This window comes from Enhydra lutris, unplaced genomic scaffold, assembly GCF_002288905.1.
Source record: "Enhydra lutris kenyoni isolate GAN:26980312 unplaced genomic scaffold, ASM228890v2 scaffoldscaffold26, whole genome shotgun sequence".
Lineage (NCBI taxonomy): Eukaryota > Metazoa > Chordata > Mammalia > Carnivora > Mustelidae > Enhydra > Enhydra lutris.
This window is the reverse complement of record NW_019154110.1, coordinates 2,399,613-2,426,041: the sequence shown is the minus strand read 5'-3', so window position 1 is coordinate 2,426,041 and position 26,429 is coordinate 2,399,613. Positions and strand designations below refer to the sequence as shown.

General features: G+C 42.2%; 1 protein-coding gene across 2 annotated transcripts in view; it reads left to right on the top strand.

Moving 5' to 3' along the window:
* The window catches only part of LOC111151584 (VPS53, GARP complex subunit), a 142,350-nt gene that overhangs the window by 87,499 nt on the left and 28,422 nt on the right, over positions 1–26,429 (top strand). For both annotated transcript variants that reach the window (XM_022509660.1, XM_022509661.1), the window contains 4 exons: positions 1,258–1,500; positions 4,186–4,333; positions 9,995–10,077; positions 11,243–11,321. In XM_022509660.1, coding sequence (XP_022365368.1) covers positions 1,258–1,500; positions 4,186–4,333; positions 9,995–10,077; positions 11,243–11,321 — 553 coding nt within the window. The remainder of the gene's footprint in view (positions 1–1,257; positions 1,501–4,185; positions 4,334–9,994; positions 10,078–11,242; positions 11,322–26,429) is intronic.

Sequence of the window (26,429 nt, the reverse complement as noted above, 5' to 3'; positions counted from 1 at the left end):
ACATTAAAGGAGAAGGAAAATGTTAGAATACTTCTTTACTGTTTCTCCCTGCTCAGGTATCCGTCCCGTGGGCACATTTAGGTTAACGATAGCAGACTATTTGCTGACATCAGAACCTTTTTGTGTTTTCGGAGATGGGAAGGTAGAGTGGTTACAAGCATGAGGTTTGAGCCAGGTCGTTTGGTTTTGAATCCCGGGTCCCCTACCCCTTTGCTCTGTGACCCCAGACAAGGTCCTTAACTTTTCTGCTCCTTGCTTTTTGGAAAATGAGGACAGGAATACTATCTACTTTGTAAGGTTACTGGGAAGAGTGAGTGAAAAGTTAGTGAGAGGACGCTTCTAAAGTGCTGACGTGGGCGCCTGAGTGGCTCATTGGGTTATGCCTTTGCCTTTGGCTCAGGTCATGATCTCAGGGTCCTGGGATCGAGCCCCACATTAGGCTCTCTGCTCAGCGGGGAGCCTGCTTCCCCCTCTCTCTCTGCCTGCCTCTCTGCCTACTTATGCTCTCTCTCTGTGTGTCAAATAAATAAATAAAATCTTTAAAAATAAAAAAAGAAATAAAAATAAAGTGCTGACATGGTGTGTGCCCGGGACATCGTAAGTGTTCAGAAAATGATCACTATTGTTACTTAGGGTTTTCATCTGTGGAGAGGGGAGATGGTGCTGATAGGGTAGTAGGACCAGGGCAGGCATTTAAATGGTAGCTTCTAGGCTCAGCTGGGCCACTAAATTGTGTGACAAACTTTCTAGACCTTAATGTTTTCATCTCTTAGAGGGTCCCCTAATACCTTAGCTTCCCTCACAGAGGCTTGGGGTCAGATGTGATCATGAAATGCCTGTAAAAAGTATAGAGCAGCACACATGTAAATGCCAAATGTTCTTGCTGCTGCTATTGTCGGAGTGCTGGTGGTAGTTAATGAAGATAGGGATGGAAATGGTCCAGCTTTAAATGTGAAGAGCATTAGGAATGGTTCACTCATGACAGGCAAGCACATTTGCTTTATGTTTTTTTTTTTTTTTTTTTTTTTTTTTAAAGATTTTATTTATTTGACAGACAGAGATCACAAGTGGGCAGAGAGGCAGGCAGAGAGAGAGGAGGAAGCAGGCTCCCCGCCGAGCAGAGAGCCCGATGTGGGGCTCGATCCCAGGACCCCGGGATCATGACCTGGGCCGAAGGCAGAGGCCCAACCACTGAGCCACCCAGGTGCCCCTGCTTTATGTTTCTTGAAATAACATCATAGACTTTTTTCCTCCTAGAAACCTTGGCGAGCTGATTGATCGGTTTGTGGCCGATTTCAAAGCCCAGGGGCCACCTAAGCCCAACACTGACGAAGGGGGTGCCGTGCTCCCCAGCTGTGCTGACCTCTTTGTCTACTACAAGAAGTGCATGGTGCAGTGCTCCCAGCTCAGTACTGGGGAGCCAATGATCGCCCTGACCACCATTTTCCAGAAGTACCTCCGAGAATATGCCTGGAAAATCCTCTCTGGCAATCTACCCAAGTGAGTGCCGTTCTTTCTGATCTCAGTGGGGAAGTAAGATTCTGAAAATGCCTAAGTATGGGAATCTAAGGAAATCTCCTCTGACATTGTTTACTGAACTGCTAAGAGTCTCAAGGAAACACTCTTACTGAGTTCCCGAGGGTCTGAGACTATTTCCTTTCTAATGGGATTCCACAGCTGATCAAGACCCTTAGAGGAAATGCCCACACTGGCTGCCAACACAGGTCAGATCTTAACCACAGTGGACCCAAGGGAGTCGTTCCATTATGTATGTATTTAATTTATCTAGGTTCAACAATAGGTTGTTGGCCAAAAAAGGTAAGGTGGTGGTAGCAATCACTCTTAAACAGCATGGGCAGTTTCATTCAATGAGAGCATACCCTGGGATGATGAGCACATGGGAGGCATGAGTCTGCTTTTTCCTCGATCTGATTACGTTCCAAAGTCTCTCTTATGGTGTGTGTCTTGTTGAATATAGTCTGATGTTTGAAGGTATGGTAGGATTTGGGGAGAGGGGGTTGCCTAGCACAGCCCCTAATTATAGTGGCTTCACTGTATTCTGGGACATTAGAATATTGCTATATTGCTTATTAATTGAAATTAATGGCTGTTCGACTAAAGTTTTAAGATTTGTGGTTCTGGGGCACCTAGGTAGTTCAGTTGGTTAAATGTCTGACTCTCGAACTCAGCTTAGGATTTGATCTCAAGGTCGTGAGTTCAGGCCCCACACTGGGTTCCCCTTTGGGCATGGAGCCAAAGATTTTTGGTTCTATAGCAATTTCAATTATGGTAGATTATGATCTAAAGTAATGCTTTGGAATTTAGTGTTTTTAATCATCCCCATGGCTAAATTCAGTAATTCTGAAGGTAGTTACTGTTATTTTCACTAAAATGTGTCATATATGGGAGTTTTACATTATTTGGAGGAAAGAAAATAAAAGCCCTATACTCTAACCAGAGATTTGAAGTAACAGATATATTTCACCAATGAAAATTTCTTTGACTAAGATAAAAACATTTTTAAGATTCTTTAATAACTTTTATTCTGATCATCAAAATATTATAGTTCAGAAAACACAGAAAAGCAGAAAGATAGAAGTAAAGTTAACTATAATCTCACCACCCAGAGAAAACAAATTTAACCTTTTGGTATATGTTTTTCTGGTTTTTTATTTATAAATATAATGTGTTTGATTTTGTGGTTTTGTTTATTTAAGGGTATTGGGACTATACTGCTTGGAGTTTTATACCCTGCTGCTTTCACTCAGCATCGTCCTGCCCCGGCATTTTCCCCATGTGTCACAGCAGGAAACAAATGATGCACTCAGCTAGGGTATTGTTACCAAAGCAACTATTCACAGAAATGGGGGCAAAGTGAAAGGAGCCAACAGAGGATTCTGAAGCATCCAGATACTAGGCGGTGATTGTTACTACTTTAAAACTCCCTTGAGAGCTGGGGCTGTGGACAAGTGGTTGCCACACAGAAAATGGAGAGCCACAGTCCCTGCCAGCCCCACACAGAAGCACAGGGAGTCGGAGGCCTTGTTAGGATTCAGACTTCTCTCTCCCCTACCTGTCCACCTTCTTGTCGCATCTCCTGGTGACTTGACTGAACCCAACAGGAGGCCAGAGGACCAGGGACCCGGAGTGATAAGTCTGTAGAGGTCAGTTTCCTGAGCCACAGAGAAGGGAAGGGAAGAGTAACGAATGGATCTGGGAGGCCAGCAGAGAACATTCAGCACTTTTCATGATGTCATGCTAATCCAGTATGCAGGAGAACCTCACTGAGCTTCTGACGTTCTTACTGACCATTCTCTTACTTGATCATTAGGTTGGGTTTACTACTTTAGTATTTTAAATAACACTCAGGAAAGCATCCTTGAACAGGAGTAGAACTACTGGGTCATATATGTGAATGTGTCTTTTAAGCTCGTGAAATACACCTCCAGGAAGTTTGGACAGCTTCATGCCCCTGACCCATAGTGCAAGAGAGTGTCCGCACCCTCACACCCTTGTCAGTGCTGGAAATGAAGATATTTTCTAATCTGTGACTACTAGGAAGACCGGGCAGTTTTAAGGTTATTTTTTTGATGTTTTTAAGGTAAATGTCACTGAATTCTGTCTGCTTTAAAAAGAACTTAGACTCTCACAGTTGAAAGAGCAGGAGGTTTTATAACTCTTCCTACGTTTTGTGAACACGTGATTAGATCAGTAGGCAGGGAGGAGGCAGTTGGGGCTTTGGGCAGGAACCATGTATTAGCATTCACCTTGGTACCCCACCACAAGCACGATGTACAAACTCCTGTGCAGGATTTTCTTACCTGAAACAGTGGTGGAACAAGCTTTATGCTACAGATGATCCTGAATGAGCTCTCCAGATCAGGAGATGGCAGGCTAAACAGAGGCCACTCAGCAGCCTTCTCTGCAAGTATCCAGGTCCTCATAGTTACTATGACTGGTCACTGGCTCACTGTTGGAATTGTTTCTTCCTGCTCCTGATGGTCAGAGAACTTAAACAGATGATAGTCAAGGTAAGGTCAGTAGGAAAAGGCTCATTGTATGTGGGTTTGTTGGGCCACGTCCAGCCTTTCCTTCCCCCTTTTCTTTGTCTTAAGATGGGCAGTTACCAGTTCAGGAAGCTAATGAGAAGCCCCCTCCTAACCACTTCCTGTTCCCCTTCCTCAGAACCACAAGCAGCAGTGGAGGGCTGACCATCAGCAGCCTCCTCAAGGAGAAGGAAGGCTCGGAAGTAGCCAAGTTCACGCTCGAGGAGCTCTGCCTCATCTGCAGTATCCTGAGCACAGCCGAATACTGTCTGGCCACCACCCAGCAGGTGAGCTGCCCGCCACTGCCTTTTCCAGAACCATCTGGGCCTCCTGACTCAGTAGGTAAAAGTGTGGGCCCTCACAAGCCACGTACAGCCTTGGGCAGATTGGTTGGTCATAGAGGAAAACTGCAGCAGCCAGCAGACGGTCCAGGCAGCCATCTTACAGCAGAGCCTTGTTAAAAGGAGACCAGGGAAGAAAGTCTGACCGATCTCCTCCCCAGGCTAGTTTCAGCTGCTCAGAGGACATGCCCTTTTGAAAGTAGGTCAGTCGCACTGTCTCCCCTATGAGAAAAGCAGTGACAGACTTAACGATGCTAGGACCTGGCCACTGGTGGCGATGAGTCACAGACAGTGACTCCGTTCTCAGAAGTATTACGAGGCTAAGCAAAATCCTTTGGGCTTTTATGCGTCTCCTGAAATGTACACAGCATTCCCAGTCTGCCTAAACCAACAACCATTGTTTGGATGCTGACGTTCAGGAACTGTGAAGCAGGAAAGGGTGATGCTGCTCCTGGAGCTCCCCCATTAGCAGAAGGAAGACCCAGAAGAATTTTTCACTTAGCCTCCAACGTGGGATTAGAAGTTCCTTTTCACATTCAGGCTGGAATTCACCTAAGGCCAAGAGAAGGAAAAGAACTAGACAAGGTTGTGCTCTTGCCCCCTCTTCGGGTTTATTATTTACACATGTCTGGATCACAGGAAGGTAGTCATAAGTGATGGTTCAGACAGTACAGCTCGGAGTGCCTGTGAGCCAGGGCACGAATACAGGAGGCCAAAATAAGAAGTGTTCCCCCCAAAGCTTCACAGTTGAGGTTAAGCCAGCCAGAGGCAGTAGCTTGCTCTCTGTGGGGATGTGGTCACACTGAATCACACAGGGAATGATCTGGCAAGGTTTGGCCTTGGAGTCAGAGACAGTACTCCCTTTAGCCCCAAGAACTCCCAGGGCAGGACAGCAGTGTCTGTGAGGACCTCCAAGACAGAGGTCTCAGAGTTTGGTGTTGAAGAAACGCTATCTATCTATTTAACTGTTTTGGATGTGTGCAGAAAAGGAAGATGCACACGCGTGTGCGTGTGCGCGTGCATACACACACACACACTAGAGTATTTTAAAAATAGAAGTCAATTAAGTAAATAAATAAATAAATAATTTAAAAAATTAAAAAGTAAAATGACCATGGAACCAAAAGGGGGAAAAAACATAAAAATTATGACTCTTAATCCCATCACCATCACATAATCGTGTTAGCAATTTGGAGTACTTCTTTCAGTCCTTTTTCATGAACATAGTTTTGTATGCTATTATATTTTTTTTTTTAAGATTTTATTTATTTTTTTGGCAGACAGAGATCACAAGTAGACAGAGAGGCAGGCAGAGAGAGAGAGAGGAGGAAGCAGGCTCCCTGGTAAGCAGAGAGCCCGATGCGGGGCTCGATCCCAGGACCCTGGGATCATGACCTGAGCCGAAGGCAGAGGCTTTAACCCACTGAGCCACCCAGGCGCCCCAGTATGCTATTATCTTAACTTAGTTCAGTCTCATATCCCTTTGTTGTTTTTATTAACATCACAGCACTAGCATTTCTCCTGTTTCTATAATGTCTTTATTAGCAGCATTATTAATTGTTACATAATATTTCATTAAGGGATAATACCATTAATTATTTCACAGTATCCCTCATAATTGTTTATGCTGTTTCAGGATTTTGCTTCTAAAGTACTCCTACAAAGAACATCTAATATGTTTTACGTTATTTTTCTACAACAGATTCTTAAAAGTTCTAGAAGTACTAGTAGATCAAAGATCATTTTGATGACTCATGATAGATGTAGCCAATTTTTTTGTTATTTAGTGAAGTTTTTTTTCTAAGATTTTATTTATTTGTCAGAGAGAGCGAGCGTGCACACAAGCAGGGGGAGCAGGAGGCAGAGGGAGAAGCAGGCTCCCCGATGAGCAAGGAGCCAATTTGGGACTCAATCCCAGGATCTGGGATCATGACCTGAGCCAAAGACAGATGCTTAACTGACTGAACCACCCAGGTGTCCCTAGTGAAGATTATTTTTACTGATCATAAAAGTCATTCTTAGGGGCACCTGGGTGGCTCAGTGGGTTAAGCCTCTGCCTTCAGCTCATGTCATGATCTCAGGGTCCTGGGATCAAGCCCCGAATCAGGCTCTCTGCTCAGCGGGGAGCCTGTTTCCCCCTCTTTCTCTGCTTGCCTCTCTGCCTATGTATGATCTCTCTCTCTCTCTGTCAAGTAAATAAAATCTTAAAAAAAAATAAAAAAAAAAGTCATTCTTAGCACCTATATTGTGATCTCTAAATACCATTGTCCCCTAAAAGAAACCAGAGATTCCTAGAGAATTGAGTAATTGCGGGTCTGGGAGAGGAAATGTACAAGGTGAGCGTGGAGCATCATGTCATGCAAAAAGCAAGAAAAATATCAAAGATGGTGACGGTCATTTCAGAGGGATTCAGGAGCCATAATGGGCTTCTTGTACCAAAGGATGTGTGGATGTGTCCAAGTCTTAACTCCCAGTACCTGTAAATGTGACCCTATTCAGAAATAGGGTCTTTGAAGCTGTAATCAAGTTAGGATCTCAACAAGAGATTATCTTGCATTTAGGGTGAACCCTAATGCAATCCAAGGACTAAAATCCAATGACTGGCATCCTTAGGAAAGGGAGATCTAACCGACACAGGGAAGAAGGCCACATGAAGATAGAGATGGAGATTGGAGTGATGTGCCTATAAGCCAAGGAACACCAAGGATTGCCAGCAACCGGAAGATAGAAGAGAGGTGTGGATTAGTTTCTCCCTCAGAACTTCCAGAAGGAACCAACCCTGCCAACACCTTATTTTGGGCTTCTGGCTTCTGGAACTATGAGAGAATAAACTTCTGTTTTGAGCCACCACGTTTTGTAGTGATTTGTGAGAGCAGTCTAAGAACCTAACACAGGAGCCAAGGAATAAGCTCTGCTGGTCAGAGGTGAGCTGTATAAACATCAATGAGAAGTTAACTGCAACGCACCACAAACATCAGATATGTTTATATCCATGTGGTTTGATGATTTCTCTTTTCTTAGTGCACTTGCTATCTTCGAAGAGCCTAAGAAACCACTGGTATGAATTAAATACTGGTAAATAAAGGGAAAGTTCTTAACCTTTCTTTCCTATTGAACTTATACCTCAGATTAAGGAAATCATTGACAATGGGAAATATCTCTCTCTCTCTTTTTTAAGATTTTATTTATTTAAGTGAAACAGAGCACAAGCAGGGCAGAGGGAGGACAAGCAGACGCTTAGCCAACTGAGCCACCCAGGGCCCCAGGAAATACCTCTTTATAGCAGAATTTTAGCTAATAAATGAAGAAGAAAAGAATTAGAATATCATTCTTTTATATCTCCTAATGAAATAAGGGATCTGGCATTGACCATCAATGGCTGCTGACATTACAAAAAAGAGACAAGCATCATGTATCTCCTGATAAAAGTACACAACACCAGGATGCCTGGGTGGCTTAGTCAGGTGAGCCTCTCAGCCTTTGGCTCAAGTCCTGATCACAGTCCTGGGATCGAGTCCCTCATTGGGCTCCTTGCTCAGCAGGGAACTGGCTTCTCCCTCTGCTTTCCACTTCCCCAGCTTGTGCTCTCTCATTCTCTCTCCATAAGAAATAAATAAGTAAAGTCTTTAAAAAAAAAAAAAAAAAAAAGCGCACAACACCATCATGAAATAGGTTTTTTAAAAAGAGAGAGTGAGAGAAGAACCTGAATCTGATCAGGCTTCTACATCAAATTACAATTTACAGAAAATACAAGGAACAGAGGAACATGTTAATTAATACCTCATGGATACAATCAACAAAACCCAACCTATGGGAAATTCTAGAGAGCAAACAATCCAGTTTCCTTAGGAAAAAAATTGCAGGAAGAGGGCAAAAAGAAATGGAAGGAGAAACCAGAGACAAGAATTGGAAAATAAAAACTTAAACAATACCAATTATCGATATCGGCTCATTAATTGTGTAACACTTTTACACCTGTTGTTGCGTTCCTTCATCCAAGAGCTCTTCAGGAAGCACTTACTGTGGTAAGGACCAGGCACTGTATTTGGCGTTAATTAACAGTAGTGAACAAAGTAGATAGTTTTTTACTGTCAGGGAATTTAGAATAAAGGAGGAGCCAAGACAGTAATAAGTAGCCAAGATGTAACTTCAATTTTGTGGTGAGTGCTAGGTAGGGAGTTGTCTACTGAAGTAGCTGGTCAAGGAGGGCGTCTCTGAGGAGAGGTAATATTGAAGCAGAGACCGAGGGTGGGCGAAGGGACTCCCAGGTGAGGAGTGTGGAAGGGTTGGGAGGTGGGGAGTGGCAAAGCAAGGAAGCCGGTTAGGAAGGGTGAGTAAGGAGCGTTTCAGGAAGACAAAGTAGGAAGTGTGAAGTATGAAGGTCCTGAGGAGGTGTGTGTGAACTTGGTATGTTCCAGGACCTTAAGTTACAGCACAAAGTGAAGCCAAACAGGCAAGGGGGGAAGAAGATGTGAGCCAGAGAGCCTGACAGAACCCAAATCATAGTTAGAAAGTTTGGATTTTATTTTCAGTTTAACAGGAAAAGGCCACTGAAGAGTTGAAGCCTTGAAAGCCTTTACTGTAATTTGCTTCATCGGTCCCTTACAAGCATGTGGATTGTTTCCAGTTGTCACTAACATAAATAAGATCAGAATGGAAGCTTCATGGAAAGAGTATCTTCTCTGTTTTGTTCACTTAGTAACTCATATATACTCTTGTTGCAGAGCTGGGCACAAAACAGGCTTTCTGAAAATTGTGGTTGAATTCATGAATGCTGCAAAGAGTACTCGGGGATCTTTGTATATCATACTCATTCTCGTCGAAGTCTATTTCTAGATGTGAAATTGCTGTTTTAAAGAGTGTGTGTATTTACATTTCTGCTTTTTAAACAAATTACCTTCTGAAAGGTTACATGAATTTACACACCCCTAAGAGCATTTTTAAATTTAAGACAAAATACTCATTATTCTTGAGTTTGTATAATCAATGGCTTTGAGATTGTTGGGTGAGTCAGTTCCCGGGATGCTTTGAGATGTTTACAATTCTTGGTCAGTTGTCTTTTTCTTTGAGGCGGCTGGGAGCGTGGCCAGTGTTTCTCTGTTTGGCTGTAGGCTGACGAAGGCAGACTGTGTTTCTTTTGTTTACCTCGGTATCCCCAACACCTTAACATAGTGGGTGGCCCGTCGTAGCACTCAGTGAATACTTGAACTGGTTTTACTGCCGCTCACCGCAAGAGGCTTCCAGTACTGGTGAGCGAGCCTGCATTTAGTTCATGGAGCAGGGAGGATCCTGAAAACTGGGATCTTTTTAAAATTAATGAAATGAATTGTCAGTGTGTCATAAGAGACAAGGACAGCCCAGGGCTAAAGGGCAAAGGTTCTGGAGGAAGTTTGACTCCTGGCCCTGCTGTCACACCTCCATTTTCTCTTCTGTAAAATGAAGATAATAGTAGAATCTACCTCATGGGGTTGTGAGAATGAAGTGAGTTAGGACATGAAAAGTGCCCAGAATTGTACCTGAATCATCAAACTTGGTAAATATTACGTGCTCTTATGATGATACTCCTTTGGATCATTGTTAAGCATGTTTTTCTCTCATTTTTAATAGCTAGAAGAAAAACTCAAGGAAAAAGTTGATGTAAGTCTGATTGAACGAATCAATCTGACTGGAGAAATGGATACGTTCAGCACGTACGTACCTTGCACATAATTGCTTAAGGCCTGCCCTTTACCCACCACAAAGCAACATGTCTTGGGCTGTCGGCTTTAGGCCACCACAGAACCTAAGAGGTTTCCAGGGTTCCCTGTTGAATGAGGATTATTCTCCAGCAGTCAGTAAGAAGAAGCATCAGAAGCTAGTGCAGCTGCCTCCCATTTGCCCTTCTCAGATGCAGTCATTTTTAGCTTACAGGGTCTTTATTGTTGCCCTATCTAGAATAACGAAAGAGAAGAAATCCTCCCTTGACCATCCCTGCAGGAAGGTCAAGTCCAAGGCCTTCTCTCTGCCCCCAACGCCACCCCAAATCTACAGAGGGCCAGCTCCACCTTCAGTGTCTTAGAACACAAAGTGTGAGCAGCTTGATTTTAGCCAGGTGGGGGGAGGGGGATGGTTGGGGTAGAGGGTGTCCAAGAAGTTCGAACTATAAAGCCTTCTCAAAATAGTTCTTTCACTAGTGTTGCCTTGCAGTATTTTTTTGTGGTCAGTAAATGAGATTAAGGTAGGCCATTACTAAGGAAAAATCAAGATTCTCTTCTTAGGTCATTTCCTCTCCTTTTCCCAGCTTTTTTTTTCCCCCCAAGTTCTCATTTAAACATTTTGAACGAACAGGTGCTTTTAGAGAAAGAAGTGAAGGAGGGATTCTGAGTGGAGTGATTAGGGAGACTAGCCGTGAAATTTTTCGACCTGACTCAGTGGGGACACACCCAAATAAGACCAGGACATGCAAGCAAGAATGAAGAGCCAAGACGTTCCTCGTTGTCATCCATTCCTTTTTGGAAGCAAACTTGAGTTTTTCTGATGAAATGATGAAACTGATTTTGATATGGGTGCCTAAAAGATTTGGCAGGGGCTGTGTTAGTCATTCAAAAAGTTTTTTCTTTAAAGTGATGACCTCTGGGGCATCTGGGTGGCTCAGGCATTAAGCATCTGCCTTCAGCGCAGGTCATGATCACAAGGTTCTGGGATCGAGCCCTGCTGTCGGGCTCCCTGCTCAGCGGGAAGCCTGCTTCTCCCTCTCCCACTCCCCCTGCTTGTGTTCCCTCTCTCACGGTCTCTCTTACTGTGTTAAATAAATAAATAAAATTTAAAAAAATTATTAAGTAAAGTGATGACCACTGTAATTTGTTTGATTTGCAGTGTCATCTCTAGCAGCATCCAGTTGTTGGTCCAAGATCTGGATGCTGCCTGCGATCCTGCCCTGACTGCCATGAGCAAGGTGAGGTTGGGGAAGCGCTTCTTCTTAGACCTCCAAGAGTGACCACAGGTGCTTGCTATCGTCCCTGGCCGGTGGCTTCTTCGGGTTCTTCACTGCTTCAAGTGTCAGCTGGGAGAAGACCAGAAGGCCTCTAGGAGATGAGTTTACCTTGTGCGTTAGGCCAATTGCTTGTCCTCTGAGAATAAGACAGGGAGTAGGTATGTTTGGTAGGTCTTTGTTGAGCATCTGACACATGTGAAAAACCTTAAAGGGGTCTCACCAGAATGGGCGTTTTTGTTAGTGCTTACAGCAGTAACTTCTTACTCTTTCTGAGCTCCAGTATCAGCACAATAATATTTGATCAGATTGTGGACCTTGGTTTCCTGCTGTCATGGTGGCGAATCGGTCGGGCTCCGTCCCTTCCTGGAGCACATGCTGCCTTATGTTACTGTTCGGCTTTGATGCGCCCTTTTCTTCCTAAAAGGACCCAAATTCCTGAATTGCATTGACCATACAGCCTATGGAAGACTCTCTTGTTCATTGATTAATTAAGTTGGAAATGGGCAGTTCTTTCTTGATTCTTTAATCCAAATAACATGAAGCTGTCTACGCTAGAATTTCTAGAACAGGGGTCAGCAAACTAAATAAGTTTTTTATTGGAACACAGCCATACTCATTCATTTATCTATTATCTGTGGGTGCTTTTGTGTTACAATGGCAGAAACACTTAATGGGTAAGTCAGTCATGAGACCATATGGCTCAAAAAGCCTAAAATACTGACTGCCTGGCCCTTTACAGAAAAAGTTTGCCAGTGCCTGTTCTCGAGGTATCAGACTCTTGTAGCAGTCTTCTGGAGAAAGAACTTCTCTGGAACCCACTGGACAGTAGCAGAGTACAGTGGAAAAAACACTGGTTTTGGAGTCAGATGGACCAAACTCTCCTCATTCTTCCTCTGGGGGTATTGAGCAAACAACTTAACCTCTGTGGGCCTGGGTGAACCCATCAGTGCGTGAAATGCAGCTCTCTGCCCCCCAGTGTTGCAAGGACGGGGCATGAAGAAAATGACTGGCCTGGTGCCAATCCGTGTTGCTGCTCTTTCCCTCCGATCAGGAGGGGTGGCCGTGTCACAGGTTGTGTAAGCACACATTTGGTCTGAATTTAGTTTTGTAGTAGATTGTAAATATTTAACAAAAATAGGATGAAAACCAAAGCTTAAGCTGCAGGGTTTTACGAAGCTAAGTGGGGAGTCCTGAATTGCTGATGTCACAGAGTTTCGATTCAAAAGATTGATCCTTCCACCAATCAGATGTGGATGTGTATTTCCAGGATTCTCAGTGTTTATGAGTAGCACATGAGCAGGCAAATTGAGGCTAACCCATTTTCTTAAAGGAACGTGGCTCTGAAGATTCATTCTTTGGTCTCTGATTATGCCCTAGCTGCCGGTGGGCATTCACTGTGGCCGCATGGGATCTGTTCCAGCTGCCATCTCTCCTGGACTGCCACACACTTTAGATCAGAATGCAGCTGGTAAAAGAATTTTACATTTACCAAAGGAAGAGTGGATTTTTTTTTCCCAGTAAAATAACAGTTGTAGGGGAGTTTAACACTCCAGGTGCTGCTTATATGAACTGTCAGTTCATTAGTGGATTTCCCTCGCACTACCCCCCCCCACCCATTTCTCCCCCAGACCCACACCAGCAAATATTAACAGAGACCATACCTCCAGAATCTTTTGTTTATATCATAGGAAAACCACAGACTAGGGAACGCAGCAGCTGGGAGACCATTACTCTTTGTCTGAGTCTTCTGGAGTTCTAGTGAAATGAGATCCATGTGATGAAAATGACCAGATATAAACAAGCCAAGTGGTCACAGATTGATTCAACACACACTCAGTTATTTGTGCCTGTGTCCTGTTTTGTGTGGTTTCTTTAGGACTTCTTAAAACTTGTGTTGCGATAATGCTTATTTTTGTCTCCCAATTCCGTCATTTTTGCCGCTAGTTGGGCAGTTCAGTTCGGACTCTACCCAGCACAGTGCTGGGAACTGCAAAGCTGGGAAAGACATGGACCTCACCCCAAGGTGCTTAGATTTCGGAAAGTGTGGGGTAAGAGATGTGTGAGGTGAGAGGACTGCTCAAATAACAGCAGTATAAGGTATGGGAAAATCACTACTGTAAGAAAAGTACAAAATGTGCCCTCTTTTATTTATTTATTTATTTATTTTTATTTATTTTTTTTTTTTAAGATTTCATTTATTTGACAGAGAGAGAGAGAGATATCACAAGTAGGCATAGAGGCAGGCAGAGAGAGGGGAGGAAGCAGGCTCCCTGCGGAGCAGAGAGCCCAATGCGGGGCTTGATCCCAGGACCCTGAGACCACGACCCGAGCCGAAGGCAGAGGCCTCAACCCACTGAGCCACCCAGGAGCCCCAAAATGTGCCCTCTTTTAAAAGAGGCGAGAGTTCATCTCTCTGTTCGTATCAAGTAGGGAAGCGAAGAAGGTCTTCTTGAGGAAGTGGCATTTTTATTTTTTTTATTTTTTTTTATTTTTTTTTTTTTAGATTTTATTTATTTATTTGACAGAGAGATCACAAGCAGGCAGAGAGGCAGGCAGAGAGAGAGGAGGAAGCAGGCTCCCCTAGAGAGCAGAGAGCCCGGTGCGGGGCTCGATCCCAGGACTCTGAGATCATGACCTGAGCCGAAGGCAGTGGCTTAACCCACTGAGCCACCCAGGCGCCCCTGAGGAAGTGGCATTTTTAAAAAAATTTTATTTATTTATTTGACAGAGAGAGCACAAGCAACAGAGGGAGAGGGAGAAGCAGACTCCCCACAGAGCAAGGAGCCCAATGCGGGACTTGATCCCAGGACCCTGGAAACATGACCTGAGGTGAAAGCAGAGGCTTAACCAACTGAGCCACCCAGGCATCCACTTTGCCCATTTTTAAATTGGGTTGTCCCTTTGTTGAGTTGTAAAAGTTCCTTTATGGTCTGAATACTAGACCCCTTACCAGATATATGATTTGCTCCGTTATGTTCTCCGTTTCTGTGGGTTATCTTTTCACTTTCTTGATTATGTCCTTTGAAACACTGAAGTTTTTAGTTTTGTTGAAGTCCAATCTTTGTATTTTATCTTTTGGTGCTATACTTTCGGTGTCCTATATAAGACACCATTGCCTAATCCAGAATTACAAAGACTTATACCTGTATTTTCTTGTAGGCTGTTTATAGTTTTAGCTCTTACATTTGGGCCTTCAATCCATTTTGAATTAATTTTTGTATATGGTGTGAAGTAAGGATTCAACTTCATTCCATTGCATGTAGATTTACAGCCATCGCAGTACTGTTTGTTGAAAAGACTATTCTTTACCCATTGGATGGTCTTAACACTCTTGTCAAAAATCAGTTGACAATAGATACACAGGTTTATTTCTGGACTTTCCGTTTATTCCATTGATCTCTGTGTCTGTCCTTATGCCAGTACCACACTGTTTTGATTATTGTAGCTTTGTGGCAAGCTTTAAAATCAGGAAATATGAATCCTCCTTGTTCTTTTTCAAGATTGTTTTGGCTATTTTGATCTCTCGCAGGGGTGCCTGGATGGCTCAGTCACTTAAGCATCCAACTCTTGATCTCGGGGTTATGAGAGCGAGCCCCGTGTTGGGCTCCACACTGGATGTGGAGCCTGCTTAAGATTCTCTCTCTCCCTCTCCCTCTGTCCCTCCCACCCCTTCTCTCTCTCCCTCTCAAATAATAATAATAATAATAATAATAATAGATCTCTTGCAGTGACACCACTTTTTTTTGTCTCACCCACAGTGTTCTTCTCCCTAAAAACACCACATACCTAGACTGCCTCTCTATTTTGTTATAGCTGTCTCCCCTCTTAAGCTTTGAACAGCTTGAGGGCTGTGTCTATTCATTTTCGGATCTCCAAGGCATAGCTTAACATACGTAGTATTCCCTGAATGACTTGGAAGGTAAAGAGGGCAAGAAGAAGAAAGAACTAAAGTTTGGGGACACCCATTTGACCAAAGAATGGTGACAAAGTGAGATATAGATGACCCTAGGATGGAGCTGGTAGACATAGAGTATTGTTATAGGAAATGGCAGGATCATAGATTGAAATGTTTAGATGCATACAAGGGCTGTTGAAGATATGGTGCTCCTTGATAGTACTCAGTAATAGGGCTCCTTTTTTTTTTTGAAGTTTTTAATATTTATTTGTCAGAGAGCACAAGTAGGGGGAGCGGCAGGCAGATGGAGAAGCAGACTCCCCACTGAGCAGGGAGCCCGATGTGGGGCTTGATCCCAGGACCCTGAGATCATGACCTGAGCCAAACACAGACACTAACCCACTGAGCCACCTAGGCGTCCCAATAAAGAGCTTTTTTTTTTTTTTTTTTTTTTTGAAGATTTTATTTATTTGACAGAGAGAGACATAGCGAGAGAGGGAACACAAGCAGGGGGAGAGGGAGAAGCAGGCTTCCCACTAAGCAGGGAGCCTGATGTGGGGCTCAATCCCAGGACCCTGGATCATGACCCGGGCTGAAGACAGCCGCTTAAGGACTGAGCCACCCAGGTGCCCCAGGGCTTTTTACTTTAACAAGTAGCATCCTGTAGCTGATCGAAGGCAGGTCAGAAATAGGAAATGCCCACATCTAGCTATTAGCTCCCCAACTATAGACAAGAGCCCTGCTGCTGGAAAAGGAGAGGAAAACAGAGTGGCACAGCTTGGTAGAAATACACAGGAACAGCCTTAAACAGGCCAGGCCCATATGGTGGAAGTGAAATAAGAAAAAGAGTTTAATGGTCTCTCTGAAGTTCTGACTTTGAGATTCCAGTAATGTGGGTAAATTATGTCAAAATGACCTTTCAGTCTGCTATCCCTCCCATATTGCTTTATTTTCTTAGATGAGTTCTATGAGATGGTAATAAGTTATTTATGGAGCATTTTACCAGGAATCAGCACCCAAATGGAGTATCTCATTCAATTCTGACAATAAATTTACAAGGTACCTGTATTATTTCCTTCTTCCTTTCTCAGATAAGGTTGCTTACTCAGAGAAGTCAAGTGCCTTGTCCCAAATCTCTTAGCTAGCAGGTGGGAGAGCCAGGATTCAAATTCAGGTCTCTCTATGGAGGATTGTACGATGCCATACATACAGAGTAAGAGTAAGTCCTTTTGGCAAACGTGGAAACTGAGGCAAAAGTAGCTTAAGTAATTTGCCTTAAAGTGGAAGGGCCCTAAGTTGGTGTATGCCTGGTATTGCTGGATTTATGTAAATAATCATGCTTCCCTGATCACGAGCTCTTCAAGCATCCACAAGCATCCTGTTTGAGATTCGTCTTCAGCCCTTCTCGATCTGACACCATGGCTTTCCTACAGGGGAGAAAAGGGACTGAGTGGCCAACCCAAGTATTCTAGTCTGGATATTTCTCCCTGAAAAGCAACAAACTGTCATTCTGGTGCGTTTATTTTCTTTTTCATAATATGCCCAAAGCCATGTAACCTTATAACAGGGAAGCCAGAAATAAAACCAAGTCTCCTGATTCTTGAAAAGGCAATTGCTTGGGATGCCTTAGTGGAAATATAAAGTTCTGTCTTTTAAATGTAAATTCTATAAATCCTTAGCAATTAGCTACTGTAATTAGGCTTTTTAAGTAGGATTTTTAAAAAAATTCTGTGTCTTCCTTAAAAAGAAACCATTGGTCACATGGTACCTTCCTCACTATGTCCTTTTTCCTAGGGCTTCTCACATCACTAGGTTAAAAGAATCTCTCTGTCCAACATCAAACACACTTTGCCTTTTGTCCATTAATGGTAGTCTTGGGGGTGGGGGGAAGAAGAAAAGAAACTGAACAAATTAAATTTCCTTACAGTTTGGCATGTAATTTCTATTCTAGTAGGTTTTAAGATTGTGAACATGTACTAATTTAGGAGGCTGCGTTACTATCCCCCAAAGACATTTTGAAATAGCTAGAACAGTCCTCAAATCTGTTCTCATTTTCCTCAGTCATTAAAATGTAGATCTATTTCAGGAGGCCCACAGAACTCTATGGTTAATCCTCAAGGGGCTCCAGGGTGGCTCAGTCCATTAAGCATCTCCCTTGGGTTCAGGCAATGATCCCAGGGTCCTGGGATCAAGCCCCACATCGGGCTCCCTCAAGTTCACTTTTCCACTTACAATCAAAACATATCTTTCTTTTTAAATAAATAAAATCTTAAAAAAAAAATCTTTCTTTTTTTATAGAAGAGATTCCTTTTTTTTTTTAAGTCTTTTACTTTTTTTTTTTTTAAGATTTTATTTATTTGACAGAGAGAGAGATCACAAGTGGGTAGAGAGGCAGGCAGAGAGAGAGAGGGAAGCAGGCTCCCTCCTGAGCAGAGAGCCCAATGCAGGGCTCTATCCCAGGACCCTGAGATCATGACCTGAGCCAAAGGCAGAGGCTTAACCCACTGAGCCACCCAGGCTCCCCAAGAGATTCCTTTTTCATTATGACCAAAACATATCACCTTCATTGTAAAAAATATAATTTTTTTAAAAGAAGAAAATTTAAATAACTCATAATTAATAGATTTATTTTAGTCTTTTTATGCATATATTTTAAAAATATAAGTTCATACGGTATGTGCTCTTTCATAACTTTTTTCCCATTTAGCAGGTTTTAATAATTTTCTGTGTCATTCAATTCAGAGCTACAGTAATTTATAGTGATTGCATAGTTTTCCATAGTACAGAGTATTTGTTGTTTAAATAGTAACAGTAGGTTAACATTTACCACGGAATTAATACCTGTCAAGCACTATGTTAAGAGCACTCCATGTGTCATCTTTCAGTAACTGTATGGATTATAGATATTATCATCCCAGTTTTACAGCCAAGAAAACCGAGGTTCAGAGAGGTTGGGTAACTTACCTGGTTGGACAGACAGTATTAGAACTCTGGACTGGCAGACTCCAGATTTCCTCATTTTAAGTATTCTAATGTACTCTTTCCCTTAAAATGTATGTGATCAACTCACTTTTGGTAATTATTTCCAATTATTTACATTTAAAAACAGTCTGGCAGAGCATCTGGGTGGCTTAGTCAGGTAAGCGCCTGCCTTCAGCCCAGGTCATGATCCCAAGGTCCTGTGGGACAGAGTCCCGAATCAAGCTCCCTGCTCAGCCCGGGAGCCTACTTCTCCCTTACCCTCAGCCCCACTCCTGCTTATGCTGTCTTGCTCTCTGTCTTTCAAATAAGTAAAATCTTGGGATTGATAACAGGGTGATGGGTATTGAGGAGGGTACTGGGTGTTATACATAACTAATGAATCACTGAACACCACATCAGAAACTGATTATGTACTATATAGTAGCTAGCTGAACGTAATAAAAAAATAAATAAGCTATATGGTAAGAACATCAAAAAAATTAAGTAAAATCTTAAAAAAACCAGTCTGGCAATAGACAGCCTCACATATGTGGGTGACTATGTGGGTATTTTCTAAACATTCATAATTATTAACATCAGATTATCCTAAAGGGAATTGCAGAGATCAAAAGCTATGTAAAATGCTAAAATTTTGGGTAGAGATTTCCGAAAGTTGTACAGGGGTGCCTGTGTGGCTCAGCCAGTTAAGCATCCAACTCTTGGTTTCAGCTCAGGTCATGATCTCCCTCTTGGGAGTAGGAGCCCTGCGGAGAGTCTGCTTCCTCTCTGCCCTCCCTCCCACCCCTGCTTGCACGCACTCGCACTCTCTCTCTCTAAAATAATAAATCTTAAAAAGAGAAATGTTGTACAAATTTACCTTTCTTTTGGCCTAGTAGTGAGTAAAAAATACATACATTTATCTTCTTAAAGCCTTTATTACTCCGCTTTCTATTCTGGATCTTCTTGATTTTCCCCTTAAAGTTAAGGAACGTGTGTCTTCCTCCTGTCACTGCCATCACCACCACCAAGTCAGCTGCATACCTGCAGCCTCATATGTAGATTTTGCTTGCTCCGATGCCTTCAGCTAATGTCAAGTTCATTTAGGGTGGTAACACTTTTGGAAAGCAGCATGGTAAAGTGGAAGGAGCATGGACTCTGGAGTTAGATGTACCAACTTCTAGACCTCAGCCCTGCTAACTTACCAGTTATGCTTCATTAGGCAAAGCATGTCTTATCCTCAAGTCTGTCTTATCTGTAAAGCAGGAGTAATATTATCTCCTTTACTGTATTGTTATAGGCAATAAGTTAATGTGAAAATGTCAACCACGTGATGCATGATCACACAGGTGCTCAAAAAATGTTGCTTCTCCCTTTTTAATTCCCACGAAGTGCTTGATCCACTGCTGTGCACGCACAAGGTACCTATAAATACATCAGATGCTTGTTGCAGGAGTAAAAGTAGCCCAGACAGGCGTTTGAGTGCCTGTGAGTTGCCTGGGCAAGGACTGTCCTTGGGGCCCAGTGGCCCAGCAGCCTAAACCACACCAGTAGACTCCGATTGTCTGAAGTAGCCCCAGAATCCACGTGTGTCAGTCTGTGTTCTCTATCTCTAGTTCCATGCTCAAAATGAATAGGTAGGAATTTGAATTTGAGGAAAAGTAGCTTCTCAGGAGAGGCCTCTCTCCAAGCTTCATACAGCAACAGAGAAAAACAAGGTCCAAAGTAAACTGATTGCAGAGCTCTGTTCTCTGATTGGTGGACTGGTCAGAATTCTCTGCTGCAGTGGGCTCTCGCTGGGAAGTGATTATCTCCCGGGCCTTCCCTGTAAAGTGGTAACTAGCATCCATCACATGCTTGCTCCTCAGGTAGCAGAAACCAGGGTTGTGGCCCTGGCCCCACAGTCTCTCTCTGTTCCTTAGTGTGATCATTTCCTTGCGTGCTGTTTCTGTGAGTCCTGTATCTTAATCACAGCTTCTTTGGCAAACTGTTTTTCTTGTTTATACAGGAACAGTCCTATGAAACCCCACCCAAACAAAAAGCACAAAAGGAAAACCTTTTAAGTAGGGCAGGGTAGATTTTAACTGTCAAATGCAGAGTTTACCTGGAAAAGTTGGACTTTTATTCCTACTGATGGCTTTTCATGATATTTGTTCCTCTAGTACAAGCTACTTTTTGTTGCCGTTTTTGGAAGAGAACTTTGCTTGGTCACTGTATATTTCATTAGCATCTCCCTGAGAAATAAGGCTTACCTTGCATTAAGGCACATCAAGTGTTTTTGTTCCTTTTTTTTTTAAAAAACAACCATCTAGGAAACAGCCTGGTACTGTAATGCATGGGCTTTAGACAGACTTCTTGTCTCTGTCCTGTCATTTACCAGCTGTGTAACTTGGGGCAAGTTACCTAACCTCGTTAAGCTTTTTTACTTTCGTCATCTACAAGATTGGTGTGAGAACCCAATGAGCTCATGTGTGAATAGTAAATGAGGTGATGTGTGCAGAGTGCCAGGCAAAGGGACCTGCCTATGGTGGGTCCTTATGTCTGTATCTTGGGCCATTCAGGTTACAGCTCAAACCTTAAGTCATCTGGGATGGGTGACGGCCAGCATCAGCCCATCTGAGGTAGTGACTGGATGGAGTCATTGCTAATTACATTTTGCAGATTTTTCTTTCTTTTTTTTTTTTTAATTTTATTTTTTATAAACATATAATATATTTTTATCCCCAGGGGTACAGGTCTGTGAATCGCCAGGTTTACACACTTCACAGCACTCACCATAGCACATACCCTCCCCAATGTCCATAATCCCACCCCCCCAACTCCCCTCCCCCCATCAACCCTCAGTTTGTTTTGTGAGATTAAGAGTCACTTATGGTTTGTCTCCCTCCCAATCCCATCTTGGTTCATTTACTCTTCTCCTACCCCCTTAACCCACCATGTTGCATCTCCTCTCCCTCATATCAGGGAGATCATATGATAGTTGTCTTTCTCCGATTGACTTATTTCGCTAAGCATGATACCCTCTAGTTCCATCCACGTCGTCGCAAATGGCAAGATTTCATTTCTTTTGATGGCTGCATAGTATTCCATTGTGTATATATACCACATCTTCTTTATCCATTCGTCTGTTGATGGACATCTAGGTTCTTTCCATAGTTTGGCTATTGTAGACATTGCTGCTATAAACATTCGGGTGCACGTGCCCCTTCGGATCACTACGTTTGTATCTTTAGGGTAAATACCCAGCAGTGCAATTGCTGGGTCATAGGGTAGTTCTATTTTCAACATTTTGAGGAACCTCCATGCTGTTTTCCAGAGTGGTTGCACCAGCCTGCATTCCCACCAACAGTGTAGGAGGGTTCCCCTTTCTCCACATCCTCGCCAGCATCTGTCATTTCCTGACTTGTTAATTTTAGCCATTCTGACTGGTGTGAGGTGGTATCTCATTGTGGTTTTGATTTGTATTTCCCTGATGCCGAGTGATGTGGAGCACTTTTTCATGTGTCTGTTGGCCATTTGGATGTCTTCTTTGCAGAAATGTCTGTTCATGTCCTCTGCCCATTTCTTGATTGGATTATTTGTTCTTTGGGTGTTGAGTTTGCTAAGTTCTTTATAGATTTTGGACACTAGCCCTTTATCTGATATGTCGTTTGCAAATATCTTCTCCCATTCTGTCAGTTGTCTTTTGGTTTTGTTAACTGTTTCCTTTGCTGTGCAAAAGCTTTTGATCTTGATAAAATCCCAATAGTTCATTTTTGCCCTTGCTTCCCTTGCCTTTGGCGATGTTCCTAGGAAGATGTTGCTGCGGCTGAGGTCGAAGAGGTTGCTGCCTGTGTTCTCCTCAAGGATTTTGATGGATTCCTTTCTCACATTGAGATCCTTCATCCATTTTGAGTCTATTTTCGTGTGTGGTGTAAGGAAATGATCCAATTTCATTTTTCTGCATGTGGCTGTCCAATTTTCCCAACACCATTTGTTGAAGAGGCTGTCTTTTTTCCATTGGATATTCTTTCCTGCTTTGTCAAAGATTAGTTGGCCATAGAGTTGAGGGTCCATTTCTGAGCTCTCTATTCTGTTCCATTGATCTATGTGTCTGTTTTTGTGCCAGTACTATGCTGTCTTGATGATGACAGCTTTGTAATAGAGCTTGAAGTCCGGAATTGTGATGCCACCAACTTTGGCTTTCTTTTTCAATATTCCTTTGGCTATTCGAGGTCTTTTCTGGTTCCATATAAATTTTAGGATTATTTGTTCCATTTCTTTGAAAAAAATGGATGGTACTTTGATAGGAATTGCATTAAATGTGTAGATTGCTTTAGGTAGCATAGACATTTTCACAATATTTATTCTTCCAATCCAGGAGCATGGAACATTTTTCCATTTCTTTGTGTCTTCCTCAATTTCTTTCATGAGTACTTTATAGTTTTCTGTGTATAGATTCTTAGTCTCTTTGGTTAGATTTATTCCTAGGTATCTTATAGTTTTGGGTGCAATTGTAAATGGGATTGACTCCTTAATTTCTCTTTCTTCTGTCTTGTTGTTGGTGTAGAGAAATGCAACTGATTTCTGTGCATTGATTTTATATCCTGACACTTTACTGAATTCCTGTACAAGTTCTAGCAGTTTTGGAGTGGAGTCTTTTGGGTTTTCCACATATAGTATCATATCATCTGCAAAGAGTGATAGTTTGACTTCTTCTTTGCCGATTTGGATGCCTTTAATTTCCTTTTGTTGTCTGATTGCTGAGGCTAGGACTTCTAGTACTATGTTGAATAGCAGTGGTGATAACGGACATCCCTGCCGTGTTCCTGACCTTAGCGGAAAAGCTTTCAGTTTTTCTCCATTGAGAATGATATTTGCGGTGGGTTTTTCATAGATGGCTTTGATAATATTGAGGTATGTGCCCTCTATCCCTACACTTTGAAGAGTTTTGATCAGGAAGGGATGCTGTACTTTGTCAAATGCTTTTTCAGCATCTATGGAGAGTATCATATGGTTCTTGTTCTTTCTTTTATTAATGTGTTGTATCACATTGATTGATTTGCGGATGTTGAACCAAACTTGCAGCCCTGGAATAAATCCCACTTGGTCGTGGTGAATAATCCTTTTAATGTACTGTTGAATCCTATTGGCTAGTATTTTGGCGAGAATTTTTGCATCTGTGTTCATCAAGGATATTGGTCTGTAGTTCTCTTTTTTGATGGGATCCTTGTCTGGTTTTGGGATCAAGGTGATGCTGGCCTCCTAAAATGAGTTTGGAAGTTTTCCTTCCATTTCTATTTTTTGGAACAGTTTCAGGAGAATAGGAATTAGTTCTTCTTTATATGTTTGGTAGAATTCCCCCGGGAAGCCATCTGGCCCTGGGCTTTTGTTTGTTTGGAGATTTTTGATGACTGTTTCAATCTCCTTACTGGTTATGGGTCTGTTCGGGCTTTCTATTTCTTCCTGGTTCAGTTGTGGTAGTTTATATGTCTCTAGGAATGTATCCATTTCTTCCAGATTGTCAAATTTGTTGGCATAGAGTTGCTCATAGTATGTTCTTATAATTGTCTGTATTTCTTTGGTGTTAGTTGTGATCTCTCCTCTTTCATTCATGATTTTATTTATTTGGGTCCTTTCTCTTTTCTTTTTGATAAGTCTGGCCAGGGGTTTATCGATCTTATTAATTCTTTCAAAGAACCAGCTCCTAGTTTCGTTGATTTGTTCTATTGTTTTTTTGGTTTCTATTTCATTGATTTCTGCTCTGATCTTTATGATTTCTCTTCTCCTGCTGGGTTTAGGGTTTCTTTCTTGTTCTTTCTCTAGCTCTTTTAGGTTAGGGTTAGGTAGGGTTAAAAATCTAATTTTAGGTAGGGTTAGGTTGTGTACCTGAGACCTTTCTTGTTTCTTGAGAAAGGCTTGTACCGCTATATATTTTCCTCTCAGGACTGCCTTTGTTGTGTCCCACAGATTTTGAACCATTGTGTTTTCATTATCATTTGTTTCCATGAATTTTTTCAACTCTTCTTTAATTTCCTGGTTAACCCATTCATTCTTTAGAAGGATGCTGTTTAGTCTCCATGTATTTGTGTTCTTTCCAAATTTCCTCTTATGATTGAGTTCTAGCTTCAGAGCATTATGGTCTGAAAATATACAGGGAATGATTCCAACCTTTTGATAACGGTTGAGACCTGATTTAGGACCGAGAATATGATCTATTCTGGAGAATGTTCCATGTGCACTAGAGAAGAATGTGTATTCTGTTGCTTTGGGATGAAATGTTCTGAATATATCTGTGATGTCCATCTGGTCCAGTGTGTCATTTAAGGCCTTGATTTCCTTGTTGATCTTTTGCTTGGATGATCTGTCCATTTCAGTGAGGGGAGTGTTAAAGTCCCCTACTATTATTGTATTATTGTCGATGTGTTTCTTTGATTTTGTTATTAATTGGTTTATATAGTTGGCTGCTCCCATGTTAGGGGCATAGATATTTAAAATTGTTAGATCTTCTTGTTGGACAGTTCCTTTGAGTATGATATAGTGTCCTTCCTCATTTCTTATTATAGTCTTTGGCTTAAAATCTAATTGATCTGATATAAGGATTGCCACTCCTGCTTTTTTCTGATGTCCATTAGCATGGTAAATTCTTTTCCACCCCCTCACTTTAAATCTGGAGGTGTCTTCAGGTTTAAGATGAGTTTCTTGGGACGCCTGGGTGGCTCAGTTGGTTAAGCAGCTGCCTTCGGCTCAGGTCATGATCCCAGCATCCTGGGATCGAGTCCCGCATCGGGCTCCTTGCTCATCAGGGAGCCTGCTTCTCCCTCTGCCTCTGCCTGCCATTCTGTCTGCCTGCACTCGCTCTCTCTCCCTCTCTCTCTGACAAATAAATAAAATCTTTAAAAAAAAAAAAATTTGTAAGATGAGTTTCTTGTAGGCAACATATAGATGGGTTTTGTTTTTTTATCCATTCTGATACCCTGTGTCTTTTGATTGGGGCATTTAGCCCATTAACATTCAGGGTAAGTATGGAGAGATATGAATTTAGTGCCATTGTATTGCCTGTAAGGTGACTGTTATTGTATATTGTCTGTTTCTTTCTGATCTACTACTTTTAGGCTCTCTCTTTGCTTAGAGGACCCCTTTCAATATTTCCTGTAGAGCTAGTTTGGTATTTGCAAATCCTTTCAGTTTTTGTTTGTCCTGGAAGCTTTTAATCTCTCCTTCTATTTTCAATGATAGCCTAGCTGGATATAGTATTCTTGGCTGCATGTTTTTCTCGTTTAGTACTCTGAATATATCATGCCAACTCTTTCTGGCCTGCCAGGTCTCTGTGGATAAGTCTGCTGCCAATCTAATATTTTTACCATTGTATGTTACAGACTTCTTTTCCCGGGCTGCTTTCAGGATCTTCTCTCTTTCACTAAGACTTGTAAATTTTACTATTAGGTGACGGGGTGTGGACCTATTCTTACTGATTTTGAGGGGGGTTCTCTGAACCTCCTGGATTTTGATGCTCGTTCCCTTTGCCATATTGGGGAAATTCTCTCCAATATACCTTCTGCTCCCCTCTCTGTTTCCTCTTCTTCTGGAATCCCAATTATTCTAATGTTGTTTCGTCTTATGGTGTCACTTATCTCTCGAATTCTCCCCTCATGGTCCAGTAGCTGTTTGTCCCTCTTTTGCTCAGCTTCTTTATTCTCTGTCATTTGGTCTTCTATATCGCTAATTCTTTCTTCTGCCTCATTTATCCTAGCAGTGAGAGCCTCCATTTTTGATTGCACCTCATTAATAGCTTTTTTGATTTCAACTTGGTTAGATTTTAGTTCTTTTATTTCTCCAGAAAGGGCTTTTATATCTCCCGAGAGGGTTTCTTTAATATCTTCCATGCCTTTTTCAAGCCCGGCTAGAACCTTGAGAATCGTCATTCTGAACTCTAGATCTGACATATTACCAATGTCTGTATTGATTAGGTCCCTAGCCTTTGGTACTGCTTCTTGTTCTTTTTTTTTGTGGTGAATTTTTCCGCCTTGTCATTTTGTCCAGATAAGAGTAGATGAAGGAGCAAGTAAAATACTAAAAGGGTGGCAACAACCCCAGGAAAATATGCTTTAGCCAAATCAGAAGAGATCCCAAATCGTGAGGGGGGAGAAAGGGGATAAAAAGAGGTTCAGAAAGAAGAAAAAAAAAAAAGAAAAAAAAAAAGAAAAAACAATTAAAAAAAGAAAACCAATAAAGAA